Source organism: Bacillus rossius, chromosome 10 (assembly GCF_032445375.1).
Source record: "Bacillus rossius redtenbacheri isolate Brsri chromosome 10, Brsri_v3, whole genome shotgun sequence".
Classification (NCBI taxonomy): domain Eukaryota; kingdom Metazoa; phylum Arthropoda; class Insecta; order Phasmatodea; family Bacillidae; genus Bacillus; species Bacillus rossius.
Window position 1 is genome coordinate 53,239,367 of NC_086337.1, and position 22,633 is coordinate 53,261,999.

The 22,633-nt window shown below is 35.6% G+C and overlaps 1 protein-coding gene across 10 annotated transcripts in view; it reads left to right on the plus strand.

The window, feature by feature from the left end:
- Positions 1-22,633, plus strand: part of LOC134536141 (segmentation protein cap'n'collar) — a 268,879-nt gene that overhangs the window by 216,588 nt on the left and 29,658 nt on the right. For all 10 annotated transcript variants that reach the window (XM_063375739.1, XM_063375741.1, XM_063375736.1 and 7 more), the window contains 3 exons: positions 7,824-8,097; positions 9,310-9,440; positions 11,681-11,777. In XM_063375739.1, coding sequence (XP_063231809.1) covers positions 7,824-8,097; positions 9,310-9,440; positions 11,681-11,777 — 502 coding nt within the window. The remainder of the gene's footprint in view (positions 1-7,823; positions 8,098-9,309; positions 9,441-11,680; positions 11,778-22,633) is intronic.

The window sequence follows — 22,633 nt, forward strand, 5'->3', positions numbered from 1 at the left end:
TCAATTGTTACATTTTGTCCAATCTGTAACTAAATTAAATTTGTGAGCCTTATTTAGCTTTTAACAATTAAAATGCATTAAATTGTATCCTTTTACTAAGTTTTCTAAGTTAATAAGGTATAAATTTCTAAGTACCTTGAAAAAATAATCTTTACAGAGTTTTACTGATGTTATTTTTTAATGTATATTATGGAAATTTTTGTTCTTATTTTATTTATCTCTGTTACTGCTTTGATACACCATAATCAGTTCTTATCATGGTTCTGTGATCTGCAAAGCTATACTAAAGGGATTAAAGATATTGATAAACCTTTATTTAGTTTTCAAAGTTTAATCTATACTATTAAATTGTGTAACTAAGCATTTCAAACTGTTCATAAGATTGCAAAATTTTTCATTTTTTTCCTATTCAGAGGTGTTTTTTTTATACTTCCTTAGATAAGATATGTGCAAGTTTGCCAGTAATAACAAGATAGTTTCTCAAGCATCAGAATTTTATTTGAAGTTACAAGCAACATTTTCATTACATTACTTACGAAGAACATGTCCTTTATATTAACTTTTTGTCCAAACTTTAGCTATTTTGACTAGTATTCAGTTGAAAATATACAGTACATTTTGTTTCTTTGGTGAGAAATATAATTGTGGGGTTGATTTAATATTAAATTTATTATTTATAAAATTAAAATTTTAAATAATTTTAATAATATTTATTAGTTTACCATTTTAAATATTAAAATTGGAGGCTTGATTCCACATAGAAAATAATTTGGTTGAAATAACCTACCGAAATATAAAGGTGTATCATTTATAAAATATTAGTATTGGGGCAAGGACTCGAACCCATTGCAAATAGTTAGCATCTGATGGCAGACTCTGGCTTAATTTCTCCTTGATTGGAATTGATCATTGTAGGATGGGTGTGTGTGGTTTCGTGATCTCAGTATTTGCTTAGTTGGCCCAGTTGTACTGTTAACAGTGATTATAGGTTTAACTGTGAACTTTATTTCTGCAGCAGTATTGTAAGTATTTGTGTTAATTGCACTGGTAGAACCAAGTCAAGGCTGCTAAGAGAAAGGAAAACCAAGTATCCAGAGGACAGTAAATTAAAAATAAAATAAAAAAACACTTAAATTCGTAGTCATGTGGATACGTTTCCCTCGCAAAGCTAATATAAATTTTGGTTTAAATTGTAACAACTGTTGGCTCTTTACATTTCAAATAGATTTTTTTTTTTTTAAATGTTTGATGTAGTAGCTCATCGAAATTAAATTTTGTACAGTAACTAAAAACTTTAATTTTTATATAAAATATATTAATTTTTTCTAAATAATAGTTTACATCTTTTGAACTGTGTGTGCAATGTGTGTCATTTTATTCGTTTAAAATTCTTAAAAACACATTGGTGTGTGACAGCCACACATTTCAGAAGTGCAGCTTCACACAAAACATTTCAGAAGTGCAGTTACACACAAATGAGGGATAGGAAACTTTTAGGGTACTTCAATATTTTAAACACTCGTAATCATGCGTTGAAAATAGACTTCTAGTAGTGTCTGTCCATGGCCTCAGTAGAATCTAAAGCTGGACTCCAATGCAGTTAAATGTCTACTGATTACTTTATGTATTTTATTTATTTTAACTAAGATATTTGGTCGGCGGTAGTTCTTGGCTTTTTATTTATTTTATGAATATTTTACATTCCTTATTGTATTTAAAAATTTTATTTTTTAAGTGATGGTAATGTGGGGTGTAACAATACATACCCATAATTCCTGTAGTTTCTCTGGAACATGTGTATCATAGGATTGAGTAATTTATTTGTATTAATTTAAATAAAAGATTTTTAATATTTTCTCCAATGTTCTGAGGCTCCAGGAACGTTAAAATAATAATTTCTGAAAGAAGAAACTCTTTAGATTACAGTTGACTCATGGTGATTATGGTTATTACCCTGTGACATTTCTTGGGACGGGCAGCTATCGGAGAACGTGGGGGGGGGGAAACCGTAGACCGGGCAGCTTCTTTTATTTTCCCTCGCCGCAGACAGGCAGCGCCTTCCCAGGCGTAGCGTTGTTTTGTCCGGCGTGACTGTGAGTGACATGAAAATGGGATGATTGATGGTGCGCACCTGGCCCCTAGGAAAGTAGCACTTCCGTGTGGCACCTCCGAGAACCAAATTAATGACGTAAAGATTTCTGCCTCTCTCTCCCTCCCTCCCTCCCCGTCCTTTGCCCTTTCGTTCCTCGTCGTGTTGGTCCCCCCGTCCGCTTCCCTCCCTCCCTCCCTTTTTTGGCTCGCTTTAACTTTTTATCCCTTGCGGTCCCTGGTGCACCGACGTTCGTAATCAGCCAAAGATATTTAGAGAGAGAGGCTGGGCTGGAAGGGAAGGGGGTTTGTAGTGCCCCTGTGCCATCTGTTAGCTCTGGCAACTCCGAATGTCTCCGCTGCTGGAATGTGTGTACAGTGCGGTCAGAAAACACAGCTCGGCTCTCTAAGGCCAGAGCTGAAGTTGGATTTAACTCTTCCAAAATCATTCTGTAAAACATGGTCTTAGTTTCTTTTGAATCACGTACGTATTGAATACGCAACTGTCTTTCTTTTTCTTTTTTTCTTTTTTTCCCCCCAACCATTTTCATGTTTTAAGTCCACACCAAAGTGTTTGACTGTTCATTAATTCCTTAAATACATTGAGGGTGCTGATGGGACATACGTATTTCTGACAAACATAATTTTTTTTTTTTTAATAGACAGTGAAACCCTTTATTATTAATTGGTAAAGTATAATTTTAAACTTATATCCTGACTATTTTTTATGTTCTGTAAAATAAATGTTTAACCAAACATCACACATATATGTAGCTTATATATGTACACATTATAGACACATTCAAAAATGCAAATGTATATTACATTAAAAAAATATCTTATCTTTGTGTTGTGAGGTGTTATTTTTTTCAGAGAGCAACTGATATTTCTTTTCAAACTTCATGTTTTTTTTTTCTTAAATAAGTTTTCTTTTTGAAAATGTTCTGCTTCGACTTCACATCATGTGAAATTGACATGTGGGTTTGTGAAACCATTCAATTAGAAGCTTTCTTATTTTAAGGAATTATATTCCTGGCAGGTTTTTGTAGGTTAGCAGTGTTATATATATATATATATATATATATATATATATATATATATATATATATATATATATATATATGTGTGTGTGTGTGTGTGTGTGTGTGTGTGTGTGTGTGTGTATATATATATACACACACAACACACATACTACACACACATACTACACACACTCACACACACACATATATATACATATACATACACATATACATATAAATATACATAAATTATGAGAATCTGACCAGTATTGCTAAATAGTGACATTAAAAATCTGCAACAATATTTTTTAATGTTGGGAATATTACAAATAATAATTGTAAATAATTAATATTTGGTATGACACTAAACTTTTTTTTTTTTGGTTTACTACACCTTAGTTTACCTTGAGGTTCCTGTTATCTGATCCGGTTAGCTGCAGGAAATCTTTATACTGTAAAATATTTAATACACTTAGCATATGTGAAGTGTCAGAATATACCGTAGTGTATTTTAAATATTAAATAGCTCACATTTTGGTTTAGTAATAGTATTATTCCGTTTCATTCACAGACTAATTCTGTAGTAGTTTGATGCAAACGTGATTGTAATTGGTAAAAAAAAAGGGGGGGGGGGGAGGGGGTGATGGTGATGAATGCAATAGTGTTAGCCATGAAAAAGATGTCAGATTGTGTAGAATGTTACAAAAATAGGAATGTTAGTCATTCAGAACTTTTTTTTTTTCTGATATTCCGTTGGGACACATTTTGTGCTCGGTATGCACGGCAAGGTGCTCTTTGTTGGCTCGCTGACTGTACCTGCGGTCGTGAAGAGTGAGGAGGCTGCCACAGCAGGCGGGAGGTGGGTCACTCGTATGGCCGTATGGAAAGTCTCCAGCATGCCAGCTGTCAATATTGACCCAAGGCGAAGTTGGCAGCATCTCAGCGTGGGCGTATTAAGTGTGCAAGTAGGGTGGTGGGACCGAAGGAGCTCTGACCCCAGATGTGGATGGAGCTGACGGCGACGATTTTCATATTGTTTGTCTACATGGAACGAACAAAAGCGAGTTTTTGATGAAATTTCTTCCGTGAACACTCCCAGATGTTCTCGTTGAAATTGTTCTTCATCATTTTACAGTCGACATACCTGCTTGAAGTGTTCTTTTCTGCTCACGTACTTTGGGACTGTTCTGGTCTATGTCACTGTCCTGATATGTTTTTAATTTGTTTGCCTGAAACACACAAAAAACATTAGCTGTTCACGGGAAGTCACGAAAAAGTAACGGAACAGAAAAAGGACTGGTCGTGAAAGTCACAAAAAGAGTCCTGAAGTAAACATTGATAGTGCAGGAAATCAAACTATTTTTAAATATATAATTTTTTTTTATGAGACTTAGGTTTTTGGAGAAATAAAAGTATTATTTCTGAAACTAATGTGGCTATAAAAAGTATAAACTTTACAGACAACCAATTTTTTTTTACTGACGTGTCCTCATTTCCTTTGAGTGTGACTAGGCCATTTGCGTACACTGCAACTGTCCAGAATATGGTGCCAGATATGAAAACTGGTTTTCTTCATATCTGTTGATACTTGGGGAAAAAAATCTCATCAGTTTAAATAGGTGTACCATGAGTCATTGAAGATATAATTATACTTTTCAAACAAAACAATTATAAATATACTTTGGAAGAAGAATGTATCTGAAACATGTCTCATAATGTATTCCTTCCAAATGCTTTTCTTGCACAGTTTGGTTTAATAAGAGAAAAATATTAAAAGGCATATCAAAAAAAAATATTCAAACATTTTAAACATTTAAAAGTTTTGGATTTTTATTTTGGAGAGATAAGGAAATATTTAACTCCTGTAATACATTTGTGTAGTGTTTACTCTGCATATTGTCAGCATTTAAGGTTTTGTTTTTTCTGAATTCTGTTTGAAACCAAGAATTCTGTATTTATAAAAAAAAAAATGACATAGTTGGTTTTGTGAAAGCTGTTTTAAATAATAGTGGTAATTTGAGATTTTTTTTTACCTTGCCAGACAATTTATCTTTTTTTTTCCTTTGTTATTATTGTTGCAACAATGGCTCAAGACATACAGTGAGAAATTACTGGCACTTAATTTTAAAGAGCACTGTTCTTGTGGTGAATTTGTTTTATGATGGATGTCATTAACAATAGCGCTAAAAAAAAGTGAAGTAAAAAATAAAGGCTTTTCAAGGCTGCAGTTAGTCGTTTTGACCTTCAAACTTGAAGTGATTGGATGGATGCTGTCAAGATGTTATTAATGTACTTACACATGGATGTGTGAATTTCAGCAGTTGCTTTTAAAGAGCAATTTGCACTTTGCATTGCTTCTTTCTGGGAAGACATAAGTTGAGAGTCACCAACACTAAAGTGGTTAGATTTGATCTAATAACCTCAATAAAATCTTAGTTCAAACAGTTTTGGGATGTTTTCCATTAGTATTTTCACTTTTTTTTATTGTGAGAATGATAGGTAACTAGGTGGAATCATATGTTATTTATTAATATTGTTCAATTTTAATTTTTCAAATTTATTGTGTTTTGAAGTGTTATGCTGATTTGGGCGATGGTCATTTCTTCACTCTCAATCCTAGGCAAAAATAAAATTTTAGAGCCAAGTGGTTTGGAGATGACAAAAATTCTAAACGGCATAAAAAAATTTACAATTTTACCTTTAGTATCTTTTCACGCTGTGTTTGTTGTTGTTAGAATATCTTGGTTTGTCAAGTGGTGATGTGTGTGAACAGGTTTGGTTAAGAGGAAAATTTCAAGGAAAAGTTTGGAAAAAATTACTTGAGGCTCTGTCTCACATGCTATTTTTTTTTTTCTGTCATTACTTTGATTCAAGGTTGTTTTTTTTTAATTTTTTTTTTTTTTTATTAAAAAGCTTGATACCTTCTTGCATTTGTTTTTCTGCCACAAATATTTTCAACTTAGTGTAATATCAGAGGTGTAAAAATTTGTGCAAGTATAATTAACAAATATTTACAGGATCTTTTACATCATCTTATCAAACTAAGTAAATATAATGTTGGAAATATATGTGACGGAACAAATGCAAGTGGGAAGACCCGACATTACAATTGAAGGAAACTGGCGAAGGAAGCAGTCAGAAACCATGCCTGTGTGTCCCTGCAGTGATGTCAGGAAACCAAATGGATGCGCTGGGATTCGAACCCAGGTCGTCTCAAATGCAAGTTCACTGTCCTACCGCTGCAGCCTGGTTCCATAGCATGCGAGCGTTACTGTTGCTTATTCGGAATTGTGTTTGGTCATGTGATACACCTAGTTTATACAACGTTTTTGCTTGAAAACAGCTTAAATGTTTGTATTTTATGTGCACTTTGTGTTTCAATGGCAATTGTTTGATTCCAAAAACCACTGCAGAATTTTTTTTTTTAAACCTGGGAGGAGTAAAGGGAATTTTTTTTAACAGTGTGTTAAAACAGTCGAACAGAGTATATTTTCAGTGCCCTGAAAAGTTCTTATATTGATTTTGATTTGAACCATTATTTTATTTTATAATGTTTGTGAAAATTGAATAGTTTTAAAAAAACATTTACTTGTATTAGTAACCAGTAGTGATTTAAACAGCATTTAATGAAGAGCTCCTAAAAGCACAAATTTTTCCAGGACCATCTTTTAGGTGTTTTTTTGCAATAAAAATGAAAAAAAAAAATTGGTAAAATTTATTTTGACTTACGCAACTTTCTTCAACAAAAAATGAGATACATAATAATAAGTAGGGGCATGTATTTTTCACGAAAAGATTTCGAGACTAGGTGTGTTGTTTCATGATCGTTGAATTTATTTCAGGTACATGTCCATTGTCAGCACACGAATCACAGCCTCCCAATGCAGAAGCAAACACATCCTGAAAGGCCTGGTCAGATAAGATGGTAGTTTCTCTTGTAGATGGCCGCCAGTCACACGGAAGAAACTGCAGGCGTGGGGCGTGCCTTATTGCAGTGTAATGAGCATTAAGATTATTTCGTGAAAAAAATACCTGCCCCTAATAACAAGTTGTGTCAATATCATGGATTACTTTGGAACAATCGGGAACAGTCCTTGACAGTAACACATCCAAAATGTGTGTAAGGGCAGCGAGTGTAGCGAGTCAATATCATGGATTACTTTGGAACCTTCGGGAGCAGTCCTTGACAGTAACACATCCAAACTATACGTGTAAGGGCAGGGAGTGTAGCGAGTGTAGCATGTCAATATTGATTACTTTGGAACCCTTGGGAACAGTCCTCGACAGTAACACATCCACAACATGGAACCCTCCGGAACAGTCCTTGACAGTAACACATCCACAATATGGAACCCTCGGGAACAGTCCTTGACAGTAACACATCCACAACATGGAACCCTCCGGAACAGTCCTTGACAGTAACACAAAGGGCAGCGAGTGTAGAGTGTCAATATCATCGATTACTTTAGAACCCTCGGGGACAGTCCTTGACAGTAACACATCCACAATATGGAACCCTCGGGAGCAGTCCTTGACAGTAACACAAAGGGCAGCGAGTGTAGAGTGTCAATATCATCGATTACTTTAGAACCCTCGGGGACAGTCCTTGACAGTAACACATCCACAATATGGAACCCTCGGGAGCAGTCCTTGACAGTAGCACATCCACAATATGGAACCCTCGGGAACAGTGGAGTGGTGTGGTGTGCGCAGGGCCGCATGCCACTGGTGCGCACAGTCAGCATGGAGCAGCGCTGGCAAGACCTGGCCAACCTGCTGAGCCTGCCCGGGCCGCCGCCCCCCCCAGTGGAGCCCGGCCAGGTGCCGCACCCCTTCGCTCACCACCACCACCACCACCACCACCACCACCACTACGCGGGCGGGGGCGGGCCCTACCAGCCGCCGGCCGATAGCGGCCGCGGCGTGCTGCTGCCCCCGCCCCTTGCCGACCTCAACGCCACTTCGCCCTACCCCTCCGTCGGCATGGGTGAGTTTTGTCTAGAGACGTGGTGCCAGACTGTAAAATCCAAATAAAATGAGACACACATTGTTATCTCCTGCAGCCGACTCGAACAGAGTTGCCAAGGGAGATAGGTTGGGTTTTTATCTGGCGAAGAAACTTAAACAGTTTTGTGTACAAGACGCTTTCATTGGTTATGATATGGCACACGACAAACATGCAAACTTGGTAGTGATACGTCGCCGTTTGCTTCAATAGCTGAAACAGGTTTACTGCAAATGGCTGACGATCTCTGTGAACACAAATTACACACTTTTAATTTGATGCAATAATCTCGTAATAACAACAAATAATAATCCTGACATTTACCGATTATGTTAGCTATGGCAACAAACAATATAAATTTGGTATTCTATTTTCTTTAACAAAGATTCACTCGCAAACAACTCGATTGGCAGCAAGCGTGCACGACAGCACAACTCACCGCCACGACGGTCGAACGACAACTGTCGCTTCGTTGCCGGAAGCTGCAGGGCTGCCCGCCTCGGCACTGCTGGCGAGCAGCGCGGGAAGTTCAAGATTCAAATGTTTCCAAACACTATGCACTAAATTACACACGATATTTACAAGTCCAAACAAGAACTGAATTATCGGTTCGCGTTATTTTGCGGTGCAATAAGATTGTTAGTTGAGCTATTAATGCGTCAATTATCTGCTGCATGCGCCCCGTGTTTTTCGTTTCCAATCTTACAAGTATTTTAATAGCTATCTAAAGATGCCAAGTATGAATTTTCAGGATAATTTAGAAAAAGTTAGAAATCTGTATATGGTTTTTATCCTTCATAAGGATTAGGGAAATTATTTTATACTTTTTAGTCCATTATAAAAACATCGTAGGTACATTAAAAAAAAATTAATTTTATTATTATTTATTTTCATAGCTAGAAATTTATTTTTTTGGATATTTACTTTAATGTTCACATTTTAATATTGCTGTATTGTGATTACAAAAAAAAATATTTATTCTCACATAAGACCGTGGGTTTTAAAGGCCTTCTTAATTTGCAATTTTTAAGTACCGGTCATTCTTTTGCATTGTGGCAAAATTAACAAAGCTATAAACGTGAAACTGAAACTGAAAGTTAAAACACCTGCAGTTGGGGGTTGTGGTTGCTGGCTCTGCGCTCGTGTGGACAGGAGCGTCGCTTGAAGGGCGTGTGTGTGTGCGTGTGCGTGCAGGCGCCTCCTCCAACCTGGGCTCGGCAGTCGCGACCTCCATGAACCTGACCAACAGCAGCGAGCCGATAGGGGACAGCAACCCTCCGTCGGCGTTCAAGGCCGAGGGCTCCCACGACATGATGTACTATCAGGTAGCTGATACAATATAGATGAATTTATTTCTACCCGAATGTACTTAATTAAGTAAAATAAAGTAGAAAAAGATCAAAAAAACATCAAAAGAACCCATTCATTACGAAATGAGTGTGCTTAAATAGAAACACATTACAATTATTAAATGCATGAATTGTAACGTTATAAATCGTTGGAAAGTACTCAAATGTGTGGAATTATTGTCAACTTGAACATATTAATTGTGAAATAACCGAAATAATCTTAAACGATACAAATAGAAATGAAATGAATCGAATCCAATTATAACGCTTTGTCTCTCCTTGTGCCCCTTGTGTTCTCGTCCTGTGACCTGCGTCACGTGTTGCAATTCCTTGTTTGGCCAGCCTTTGTAGAACTATGCCTGACGCTGAGTTGCAGTGTTTGTATCAAGTCTAGCAAGGTGGTGGCACAAGTCTCAAGGAGCTTGTTATAATTAGATAAACAAAACTCTATAGGTTTTTATGCACTTAGTGTAGGTAATAAAAAATTTAAAAAATAAATATTGCTTGGTTTCTTTTATATAAAAGCCAACTCTCTGATTCTTAACATCTTTTTTTTCCTTCAATTTATGGGGTAAGAAAACTTAATGTATGTGTCTATACTTGCGAATATTTTTTGTTTACCTTCAAACCATTAGTACGTTATTTTGATCTATCTCTTAGGGTTCAGCCAGCGTTTGCAATGTAAGCGCCAAAAAATGTGTTTATTTACGACATCACATTAGAAACCTCTAAAATTATCAGTGTTTCTCTACTATATTATGCATGTATTATACATATAAACCTTCCTCTTGAATCACTCTATCTATTAAAAAAACCGCATATAAGTACGTTGCATAGTTTTAAAGATCTAAGTATACATAGGGACAGACAGACAGCGGGAAGTGACTTTGTTTTATACTATGTAGTGAAGCTCATTCTCTCACTTTTAGTGATTATTGTGGTTGCATTAATTTTTTTTTTTTGTGTTTTGGTTGATTCAAATAAATGTACGAATATGAGAGAAAATTTTCCATGTGCAGTTAGAAATATACCTGTATGTAGTGTGTGGCCTTGCGAGCTATAATCCCACATTTGATACTCTCAATATGACACGGGTAAAACAGACATTTGATACGTTCCTGGGAGTAAACACGTGCAAGCAAGTGAAACGGTGATGTGATTGTGAACTTGTGGCCTGGATTTTGCTTAATTGATTCCTTGTAAATTTTTTTTCTTTATCTTGTAGATGCATCTTGTGATGTTTGAAACCTTCTTTATGTGTTTTGGAAGTGAATAAATAATTTACCATCACTGTGGTTGGCTTTTCTGTTATGACCGAATATTACATAATCTTTGGCATACCTGTTCTAGGGCACATTGGTGAACCCTGTGGTATTCCAGAGAAATATGTTGAGATAAAAAAATATATAAATGCAGTTACTCTATTATACCATTTAACTACAGATAGACCACTCTTTTTTATAACACATTATTATTAGAGACAAGATTTTATGGTTTTATATTTGGTAAAATTTTGTTTTTAAAACAGGATTTCAGTGTTATTGTTTTTTTTTGTTGTTGTGTAATACTTATGTCACCAAAAAAAAAAGGGTAAAATTTATATGCCACATTTTTAGTGTAAAATAATTAAGAAATTGGTCTAAAAGTTACATTCGGAGCAATAAAAATAAATTAGCGAGCTATTATGGTTTACAATTAATGCAATAAGAGATGAACAAAAAAACTAATTTAATTAAATTTCTGATCCATGCACTTTTGTACAACTTTTTTGTCAGGGAAATAATGACATTCCTTGGATTTCAAACATTAAGAGATTTCTTTTATAATGATTGAATTTAGTTTTGGTTAAAGGATATTAAATTCCATAATACATTTTGCATTTTGGTGCTGTGTGTGTTATGCAATGTTTTGAGATGCTTTTCGGTGTTATATTGGTTTTATCACATGTCACCATATAATCTTATTCCTGATTTTTATGTGTTATTTGAATGACTACAAGTTTTGCTCGAACTATGATTCAGTTCAGCACGGCACTGCAGTTTCTCTTGACTGTGTGTAAACATTCCTTGAGTTCACCGTCAGTATATATATATCATTGAGGCATCAATTACTATAACGTATGATGTGCCTACAGTTATTAGTAGGATTTTAAATGCACCCGACTTCAAAAAGTTTTTGGGAACCACTTTCCTAACGTGTTGTGTTCTGGTCCCCAGAACTCGACTACCGAGATGAACCAGACCACGGATGGTTTCCTGTCATCCATCCTGAACGACGAAGACTTGCAGTTGATGGATATGGCGATGAACGAAGGTGAGAGATCCTGTTTGTTATAATTATACAAACAAAACTCTATAGGTTTTTTATGCACTTGGTGTAGGTAACAAAAAACAAAAAAAAAACTAATATTGCTGGGTTTCTTTTATATAAAAGCCATCCATTTTAACTCTCCGATTCTTAACATCTTTTTTTTCCTTCAATTAATATGTAAGAAAACTTAAAATACTGCATCTAAACTTGCTAATCTTTTTTTTTGTTTTCCTTCAAACATTACTATTAACTTCTGATTTCAACTCCTACTTCTTGATTTATCCCCACCTACGCCATCGACTCACTTAATTTCCTGGAAGGTTGAGAGATCTTGTTTGCACTCGTGTGGACACCAGGCATCACACTGTCTGCCTTTCGCAGAGTTCACGAAGCCTGCACGGAGGGCGGTCATGCAAGTGACTATCTGAGGAAAGCAGGTGGTACTGAGCGCTGAGCGGCAGAGATAACGTGATGTCGTGGTGATGGTACTTGGCTGTTATTTTCCTTCCTAACAAATGAATGATTGCATATAATAGATTGTTAGCGTAATGAAGGATTGTAATGAGTTTACTACTTAACCGTATTTTACCGTTGATCTTAAAAAATTTTAAGAAGCTTGGCTTCTGGGTTGTAGCCGTGTCCTGGGCAAATAATTCACCGACGTTTCGGTCGACATTGCAGTCGCCATCATCTACCTACTGTAGGTAACTGCTCCCTGATGATGGCGATTGCAATGTCGACCGAAACGTCGGTAAATTATTTGCCAAGGACATGGCTACAAACCAGAAGCCAAGCTTCTTCAGACAATGGCCATGAAAGCCTGCGAACATTCTTAAAAAATTTAGTCTAAAGCAATAACTACTTTGTTGGTTAATTGCATTTTGGTCCTCCCCTCGCTATGTCAGTGTGTTTTGAAGGAAGTAATAATAATTTTAAGAATAAAAGTTTAAAATATGTTGATTTTTTTCCCCTCACAAAATTATATATAGGAAGGCATCATTATTCAAGTCTTCAATTTCATAAAGTCTGAAATGTAATGACATGTAACATGTGGAGATTGATGATTTTTAAAAGTCCTTGTGTGACAGCAGAGTAAAAGCTTAAATAATAAATAATAATAATAATAAACCCAAGCAAACTGTGTCAAAAAAGACCTCTCATTGCAGAAAACCCTGTAGTCAATTTTAAAAAAGACTAATTGTGCCACAATTTGAGTTTGACTGCAGCTTTGTATGTCATATAGTTCTCGAGATACAGCACTTTAAAAATGGGTAATTTTTTCCCAAAAGTGAAATTTAAATTTTGGTTCAAATTTGGAGCCTAATAATGGGAAACGTATTTATCCTATTCCTATGAGGAAAATGGTCAGGAATGAAATTGTAGCTAATCTATTTAACTTTAATTCTAGCATAAAACACTGTATGTAGACCCATTAGTTGACTCATAATTAGCAAGAAATCAAAAAATCAGAAAATTGTATTTTGGGATATCAAACTAAATTAATTAAGCATGTAACGGGTTGGTTTTACGTAGCAGGTCCATTTTTGGACTTGTAACCATGTATCGATCACACAAATCCATGAAACTGTTATGAATTGACAATGTAATTACTGCTCAATTATTTTCAGTCGTATGAAATGAAAGTATAAAATTTTCCTGGCTTCCAATTACAAAATCTTACACCTTATTTCAAGCGTTCAGACACTATCACTGAGTGTTTAAAGTAAATCGATTTGTTTGTTCAGTTGCTGTTACATGTGGAGTGTTTTTTTTTTTTTTTTTTTTTTTTAAGGATTGTTTTTGTAGTTCCTTGTCCTTCGTTTTTTATTCTAATCGACCGTTCTTAAACCTGTGTCGTAGGGGCCGTAATAACTTTAAAGTCAGTGTTTGTTTTGATGACTTGTAATACCACGTAAGCTGTGTGCACAGACAGAATGCTCGCAAGTGTAATCCTGAGCTTACTAGGGGGGAAGTGATGAGTCATCCAGCTGTTCTAGCGGGTGTGTTTGTCATGCGTGTGTGTGTCTCTTGTGTCGGCTTGGACATTGAAGTGTGGGAATCTCATTTACCATATCCTTTGTTATCTGAGCCGGCACTTGCAGAGACGGACGTTTGGTATCCCAGTTCGGCGCACGCGATCGTGTTGTACTGTAGGCGTTCGTACGCAGCGAGTGCGACGTTTCACCTCGTCCGAGATGCGGGAAAAGACTGTCGCAAATGAGGAATTCGTTATTGGTTCCTCGATACTTGCAGTGAGGGTTGATTTTGGATTAGCTTTTATAATGCCAGGTAAAAGAAGCTCTTTTTTTTTTTTTTCACAAGTGGATGTATTTCAAAACAAACTGTTGCCGAATTTAAGATTAATTTTGATCAGTCAGGACTACGAAAATACCGCTAGATGCAAGTTGAACTAATTAATAAATGACAATAATGCTGTCCCTTGGCTTTGAATTTGTCACAATATATCTGATATTTATTTTATACTACATTTAGTGTCTAAAAATTTAATTTCCTCCACATGAATTTTTATTTGTAATCTGCAAATATAGCAGTAGTAGTTTTAATCTAATAAATGAAAGTGGGTTACATTATGACTTATTGAGATAATATATCTTGCATGGATAGCAACTGTTTATATGATATGATTTTAATACATTGTATACTTTGAATGTAGCAAAAAGAGGTTCACAATAGGTTTTTATGAGAAATAGTTTTGAGGCTGAGGAACAGATAAGCTAGTAAGAGTTAACACTTGCCAGAAAGTTACTTTTTCAGAAGCAATTTAGAATGGTTACCCTAAATTAACTATGAACAGATTTTTAGAAGCTATAAGCAAAAATAATTTTTTTTCTTTGATGGTGCTTTCATTTTTAACATTTGTCAATTTTTGCATTTTTTCCTTATAAATTTATAGACTGTACTGAATAGTCATAATTTCTCATGTATGTTGGATAAATGTTTTTTTTTAACAATAATCAGTTGAATTGAGAGAGTGAAGGAACTGCAAAAAAAATATTTTGTGCTTCGCTGGATGTTTCACTCTGCACACAGTTTGCATTGACGTCACAGGCCAAGCCGTCCATTGATTTGATACTTAACTGACATGCGTACTATGAAATTGTGCTGATGTTAGAAGTTTTGCACTTATTTAATATAATTTTCATTTATGGTATAGAGTGTGAAGAATGGTAAATTTTTTAATGCGTGTTGAACCACCTCAAAATGACATATATGTTTAAAGGTTTTTCTTTTGCTTCCCCTTTTATCATAGTAGTACATATGCTTTGCCTCAGTAATATTCATCAGTGCTTGAGGAAAATAGGTATCCATGCCAGTTTACAGTTTCACTAAACACTTGAAGCATTACACATCACATTCACAAACATATTTCTGTAACGGTATGAAATGCTGTATGATATTGCGTAAGATATTTTCTTTATCTTTTTTCTCTCCTTGCTCACCTAATTTGGTATATGTATAGTTCCATTGTTTTAAACTTAATATTAAGCCTTCTTGTAACCCTTTGCCAGGTGCTGCTGACTTTACTTGACGCCTGTTTTTTTGAATACAACAGTAAGCTTGTAGATAACTTAACCGGATGTTATCAGCGTATCTTGTGTACACAACCATGCAGATAATGATATAGTTTCAAAGTAAAGCAGTTACAGATTGGTTAATTAAAACATAACTTTAAGATTTTTTTTTAAATTCAGTATTTCAGTGGATTTTTATGAACTACTCTCCTATATTTTGGTCTACATTACAGTCACCATCTTCTTGTACCCTGGACGTGGCTATGAATTTGCTGTGTATGAGTAAGATCTGTGCAAATGGAGTTTTTACTTTTACAAAATTGAAAAGATAATTTTTTTTTAACTTCTAAGATAATTTATAGTGGTTGGGTGCGTATTCTGCTACGCAAGAATCTGCTTTGGTGTTGGGTCCTTGGTGGCCTTGATCACAGCGAAACCACACTCGTCTGAAGGTCGCGAGTTCATCACTCGTCTCCCGCATGAATCACTTTATGAGCAACTGAGCCCACTATAATCTTCGAGATTCCGTCAGCTGCTGAAACTTGTGATACAGATATAGTATGTAATATTTAAATACGTATTTTTTTCTAATGTTTGAAGGCCAGTATCTATTTTGGGAAAACAATAAAGATTTTTGTCTCTGAGATTTCCGCATCCATAATTTACTAAACTTTAGTTTGCTCAAACTGTTTTAAGTTTTACTTGAGGATCCTCTGTTCCATTTTTTCTCTGACTTCTTAAAGTTCTCCTGGCTTATGGTGTTCTTTCCACATACGATTTATAGTTATTTCAGTCACTTGATTGTGATTGAATCTATTGCTTTGAAAGTCATAGTCATCTGCTGCTCATAATGTTCATTAAGTGCATGCTGTTATATTCCCCTTTTCTTTCATCTGCTTCGAAGCACTTAGATCTGAGCAGGGTCCCAGTTCTGGGACCGGCAGTCTACTTTTTACACCTCCTGACTGTTATATTGGTCAAAGTGATCAGCATAAATTATGTCATGTGGTATGAGTAATAAATACATATGTATTGTGAGCAAAGGTTTAGAAGTACAGTAAAATCTCATTACAAATGTACGTGAAACAACCGTATAGGGATGTTAAAATATATACAGTGAAAGGTTTTGAAGTCTGGCACAGTCGTGCCAGGTTAGGAATTTTGCCGGATAATTGAACGTCAATATTGTTTTAACAGGAATATCAAGTGTGAAAATGTTAAAAGTAACCCGATAGAAAACAGGAAACACAGTATAAAAATGAAAACAGACAGAAATGATAAAGTATGAGTGAACTTGAACGCCGGCAGCTCAGTAATGGGATCTGGCAGCCGGAGATTAACAGCCGGAATTCACCTGAAAAATCTGAATGGAGTGGCTTGACTGGTGCCGTATTATCATGGAATGACAAATTAAAGATTTTTCGCTGCTTTTTAAAATGAGAAATCCTTGGAGTGAACAATTTTACAAGAGATACCATAAAGCATTAAATAGGTTACAGATTTTTTTCCCCCAAGAAATTGGGAAGTACAAGTCTGAGTAGGTGTGCCTCAGGTACCGTGTGGATTGTTGATGTGAACTGGCGATGACAGTGGTAATTTGCCCATCACTTGGCAAGATAGCACAGAGATATAGAAGTGTTAGTGTGTGTGTGTATCAAAGGTCAGTTGTTTCCAAGCAGTGCAGAGATACAGCCGACATTTTGTCAATGTTCACAGAGTAACTACTGCAAAATATGTGTCAGACTTGAAACTCAACCTTTTCACTAACTTTTCTGCTGTATTATTTTCATTCTAAAAAAATCCTGAATTTCAATATTATATTTATAAATAAGTGATTGTGTGTTCGTTTTCTCTATGCTTACGCTTCGTTCATCCAATTTGAATTGAAACTTTGCACGCTTGATCTTCAAAACAAGGGGAAGGTCCCTGTCTAGGTGAAATTTCGATAAAACAAAACCTTAAAGCATAATTAATTATTCTCTGTGAAATCTCGCCATTCCATCGTCATAGTACAGACTAACCATGAAAGAATGCGGGCTATTAAAAGTAGTTCACTCAGTACAAGACAGAGCATGCGTGTGGCATGCATTTGGTGACCTATCGATATTCATATTGGAGTATGCAAGCGCACTTTATACATATACAGCAATTAACGGAACCAAATACTGTATGAATGTGCTGCAGATAAAGACTATAAGATTGAAAACATCTTTGAAAAAACTTTACACATCACCAACTTCATATTTCTGTTAATTAAATAAGTAAACTGTAATATCCTAACAAATAATGGTTTTCTACTTTAAAATACATAGTTTTATATGGAAAAAGAAGTTTATGGGCAACATCTTAAACTGGAAAAAAAATTTATTTAATAACTTGATAAGAACTAGCTAGGAAGAATTGTAAATATGCCATCATGTAGTGAATATTGCTGAAGAAATGTAATACCAATCTATGTGCAAGAAATTAGTGTTAAACTTCATTATAACCAAAAATTGTTTCGCTATGCCAAAGCAAAAAAAGGAGTTAGAGGTTATTCTCATTTTGACTTCAAGTATGGCAAATATTGTATACACCAACTCCCTTACTTATTGCCTCCCTGTTTAAAACACAACGAAGGTCACTTTTCGGGTGATATTTCGATAATACCAACCCAGAAAGCAAAAATTAAGGTGGTGTACGAGTAGTATCAGATAATTACCAGTAAGTACTTTATGTCAGTTCCTCTTTTCTACGGTCTGAATAATAATGGTGGTGTGCAAGTCAGAGAGTGATGGAGTTGAGAGAGTGATAGAGAAATACAGTCACATATACGTGTGTGTGTGTGTGTGTGTGTGTGTATGTATATGTATATATATATATATATATATATATATATATATATATATATATATATATAATAAGAGAAATATAAATATATGTATACATAGAGGAAATAGATATATAAAGAGATAAAATTAAAGGGCTAGAGATAAAGAAAATTATACAGCTCTCTCTCTCTCTCTCTCTCTCTCTCTCTCTATATATATATATATATATATATATATATATATATATATATATATATATATATATATATATATATATAAATGAAATATAGAGGTAGGGAGATTGAGAGATATGAAGATATTAGGAGATTTAAAGAGAGAGAGATGCTTTGTATGTGTATAGTACAAACTTGAAAAAAAAAAAAAATTACGACAAATAATTACAAAGAGGCATTGCAACACATGCCAGTCATTAGCTAGTAATTTATAAATAATGATTGTGTGATAGATTATCGTTAAGCATTTAGGTTGACTGTCCTATCTAGAGTCAACTAATGGGCAAATGAAACTATAATGTAACTAAACATGTTTTCCTGATTACAAATTCTAACAAGGACTTGTTATTACAATATCTTACAAATGTTTGGGAAACTTGATTTCAAACGTTTTTAATGTAGTAATGTTACCCATGCATAGTTATTCAATTTGTTAGTTAGAAGGTGCCTTTATTTTATTGTCTTCAATTAAGGGGTCTGGGTTTGATCCTCAGAAAGTCATTTCCATATTTTAGCAAGCTGGAAACATGGTAGACGTAGCATCTGTCTGTAGCAGTGGTCCATTAGTCTTAGTCACCTTTAGAGGTTGGCAGATACCATCATGCTCCTAGTTCAGAAGCAGGTTGATGCCCCACACTTGGTGCAATTTAAATTCTAGCATCAAACTAGTACTCGCTTGCAGCTTACACTATTCACAGTCGTAAATTATTTCTGATACGTTCCCTTTGAGTCTGTTGCGCTGTATACAGCTTAGTTCTCAGGTGGCAGTGATGTGATAATGAAACCCTTCATACCTAGGACTCTTTCGCTCTATGTGATAAAGTGGAATCAAGGGAATTTATCTTTGTCACGCCACTATGTGAACAATGGTTCACTCGTTGCCAGAATGTTTCCACGCAAAGTAAGTTTTATCTTTCTTATCTCTCAAAAGCGTCACAGTTTTTTTATCTACTCTGCAAAGCTCTTGGTTCGTGAATTGCCCCTTACACAATTATGTACAAAATTTTGCTCTTTCAGTGTGTGCTTTCCACAATGCAACCTAATAATTGTTACTAAATATTCTGTAGAGGACACCATTCCAAGAAATTGTAACTTTTTAGGAGAGCAAGTTTTTGATTTGTTTTAACTTTATTTATTTTCATGTTTCTATGCTTATATCAATACATAGAGCCTAAAATGTTAATGATGGATATGGTGCTAACTATATTTAATAAAAATGGACTTAATGTTTTTTACCTCCGAGGTACAGATTTGATACAATAACTTAAATTGTACATTGGTTGTACACTTTTCTTTGGTGTCATCAGTGAAAGCTCCTTAGAGAGGGACGTACACAAGAACTTCAGAAATCTCTCCAGGGAAATGTTGTGATGTTTCCCAACTGTAGTTCGTGGCTGATTACTTACCAGTATCCCCGAATTGAGTCATTATGTGTTGCATATTGAATGAACTCATCGAGACTTTGCCTCAGTAAATAAAAATACTTTTTTTTTTTTTTTAAAAAATGCCGCATGTTGCAACAATTGTTACCAGTGTACAGGCAGAACATATATATTCCCCCTTCCCCACATCCTAAAAAATCTGTTCCCACCAACGAAAGGAAAGAATTTTAAAACAAACAGCAGGCTAAGTTGTTCTATCCCCTCCCACCACTAACCTTGAAATAAAATACTGCGTATGATGTTGTGTGCAAGTATGGACAATGAAACAGGAACAGTAATGAATTGCTGACACCAGTATTTTTTCGTGGGCTTTCTAATCAGAGGAGGAACGACCGAGGGAGGGAAAGGGGTGATGTTCAAATTCCGTGGTGTCGTGGGGGACAGACAGATGTGGCGATGCGGCGTGGCAGGTCAGTGAGCGATGACTCAGCGGAGCGAGGATTGTGGCAACTCAGCACTCCCTTATCTGCCGCTGGCAAAGTGAGATAAGGGGAGAAGATTGCGCGCTGGGCTGGACTCTGTGTGGACGTCTTCAGCTTGTCTCTGGCGGCGGCGGCGAGGCAACTGCGTGTGTTCCACGTTGCTCTCGGCAGTTGGACAGTCGCGCGGTGAATGAGCAAACTCATCCGTCGCTCAACTCTTCAACTCTTCTCTGAACCATTATTTTTTATTGTTTAGCAATGGGCCACATGTACTTCAGCATGGATTTACAACGTATGTTGACATTTTATATTATTTCTGTTAAAATATTTTGATTAGCTTCTTTTAAGGAAAAAAAAAAATTTTTTTCACAATTATGATGCACTTTTGTTGTAAAGTTTTTACATTTTTATGAAAGTTTTCTTCTAAATTTAAGTGTTTTATCTCTGAGATCCTGTCTTGTTAAACAAAAAAAATTTTTTAATGAGTTTTAGGGTATTTTGGCAATAGTTGATCAGTTAGAGTTTCATTGCAGGCATATTTTCGGTAGTATTCATTTTATACATTGTGGCATGTTTTTTTTTCCCCCTTTTCAGAACTTGAGAACTACAGAAGCATGTCTCAGTCCATGGATGTTTTTGGCAAGAAGATTTGGCTGTTAGAGAGACTATGTTGTCCTTGTTGCGTTTGTAAATGCTGTTGTTGCTGCTGTTGTAACAAGGTCTGTTGAAGAGAATTCAAATTTCTGAGGCATTGTCAGTGTCACAATCCCAGAACATACTGGTTGCCATTTCTTCTGAAACCATAAACAAACATTTGGTGGAACCATTTGTGCAAGACATATCTCTTGCAAAAAGTAAACCGGCTGGCTGGATTTGCACCGGCCGGCTGGATTTGCACCGGCCAGGCAAGAAAGTCGCAGACTGTTTCAGCCATGATGAAGGATTACGCACATTATTGGCCTTTTAGGCATTATATTGGTCCTTCCGTCTATATCGCTGCACCAGGTAACATGTGCTTCCATTATATTGTGTTGTACATAGCAAATAATTCTGTGTCTTGTTCCATTTTAATTTTCAACTGTGATTAAAAAGGAAAATGAGCTGACAAAGTTAACAGACTAAGTATTTTTGGACATTCCTGCATAAACAGTAAGTTACTTGGTAAATAAAGTGTAGGATTGCATTGAAAAAAAACTTTGCTGAAGTAATATAATGGTAACATGGGAGGTGGTAGTCAGAAGTGACAAGCGATTAGTAGAATAGTAAGTTATTTTTTGTAATAGGGCCGTTTAAGTTTGGAAACTTTTTTAAAGCATGAGTTTACCCTGATAGTAAAATGAAAATCACAAGCCTATTGCTATTGTAATTTTTTGGAGATCTCACAAGTTTGCAACATGTGCAGATCACGTTTAGTCGTAGCCACAGTAATATTAACTGTGTTTAAATTTTTCAAAAAAACTGGGGAGTTTAAAACATTGTGAGTTAAATAATGGGGAGGGGGTTGAACACAATTATTTGCCCCCCGGGCTCTTGGTTTCTGTGAACGACCCTGGTTTGATGATGAGGGCGATGCACTCACTGAATGCCTTCGGTGTTGGAGGATCGCAGTGAGCTGAGGGGAAGGACGGGAGGAAGAGTGGAGGGGGTACATGGTCAGTGTTGGCCGCTAGCTAACGTCATTGACGGGGCTGTCACGAAAATTACTGTACCAATATATTTCAGCTTGGATACCGTACATGCCTAGATTTGTTTTTAAGATTATCAAGCTTAATATGCTATTTGGGGTAAGACTGGTCCAAGTGTAGACAATGAACTGGAGATCTTTGTCCAGTCTCTCATACTGTTTAAAAATTGCTAATAAAAAAAATTTAAAAAAATAATGCAATAAAAGAAAAAAATTAACCTTTCTAAAACATAAGAATGGAATGAATATTATATATATATATATATATAAAGGTTAATACCTAAAGCAGATTATGTAGGCCTGTCTAACAATTTTTTTGTTTTTAAATTATTGGGATTAATGACAAACCCAGGCAGGGGGTAGGGGTCTTGAGGAAGCGAAGAAGCTCCCCCACGTCATTTTTGATTACAACTTACAGTTAATTATATTACGTTTTCAGGGAAATAATTTGTGGGGGAGGGGGGGATGAAATAAAGGGAGGATCCTGTTGTGAATTTCCATCATTATTTAATTTAAATTTAGATGCATACTGGTTGACTAACACTAGAACATTGTGTTAAATCTCAGTAACGTGTCAAAAAAACCTTACAATTTTCATTTATTTAAAAAAAATTCAATCCTATAAAATAACTTTAAATGTTTAAACTAACTATCATTGACGCAGCTTGTATGACTTGCTAAACAAAAGACTGGAGGACGAGAGTGGAACAAATGTGTGTGTGTGTTGGAGGGGGG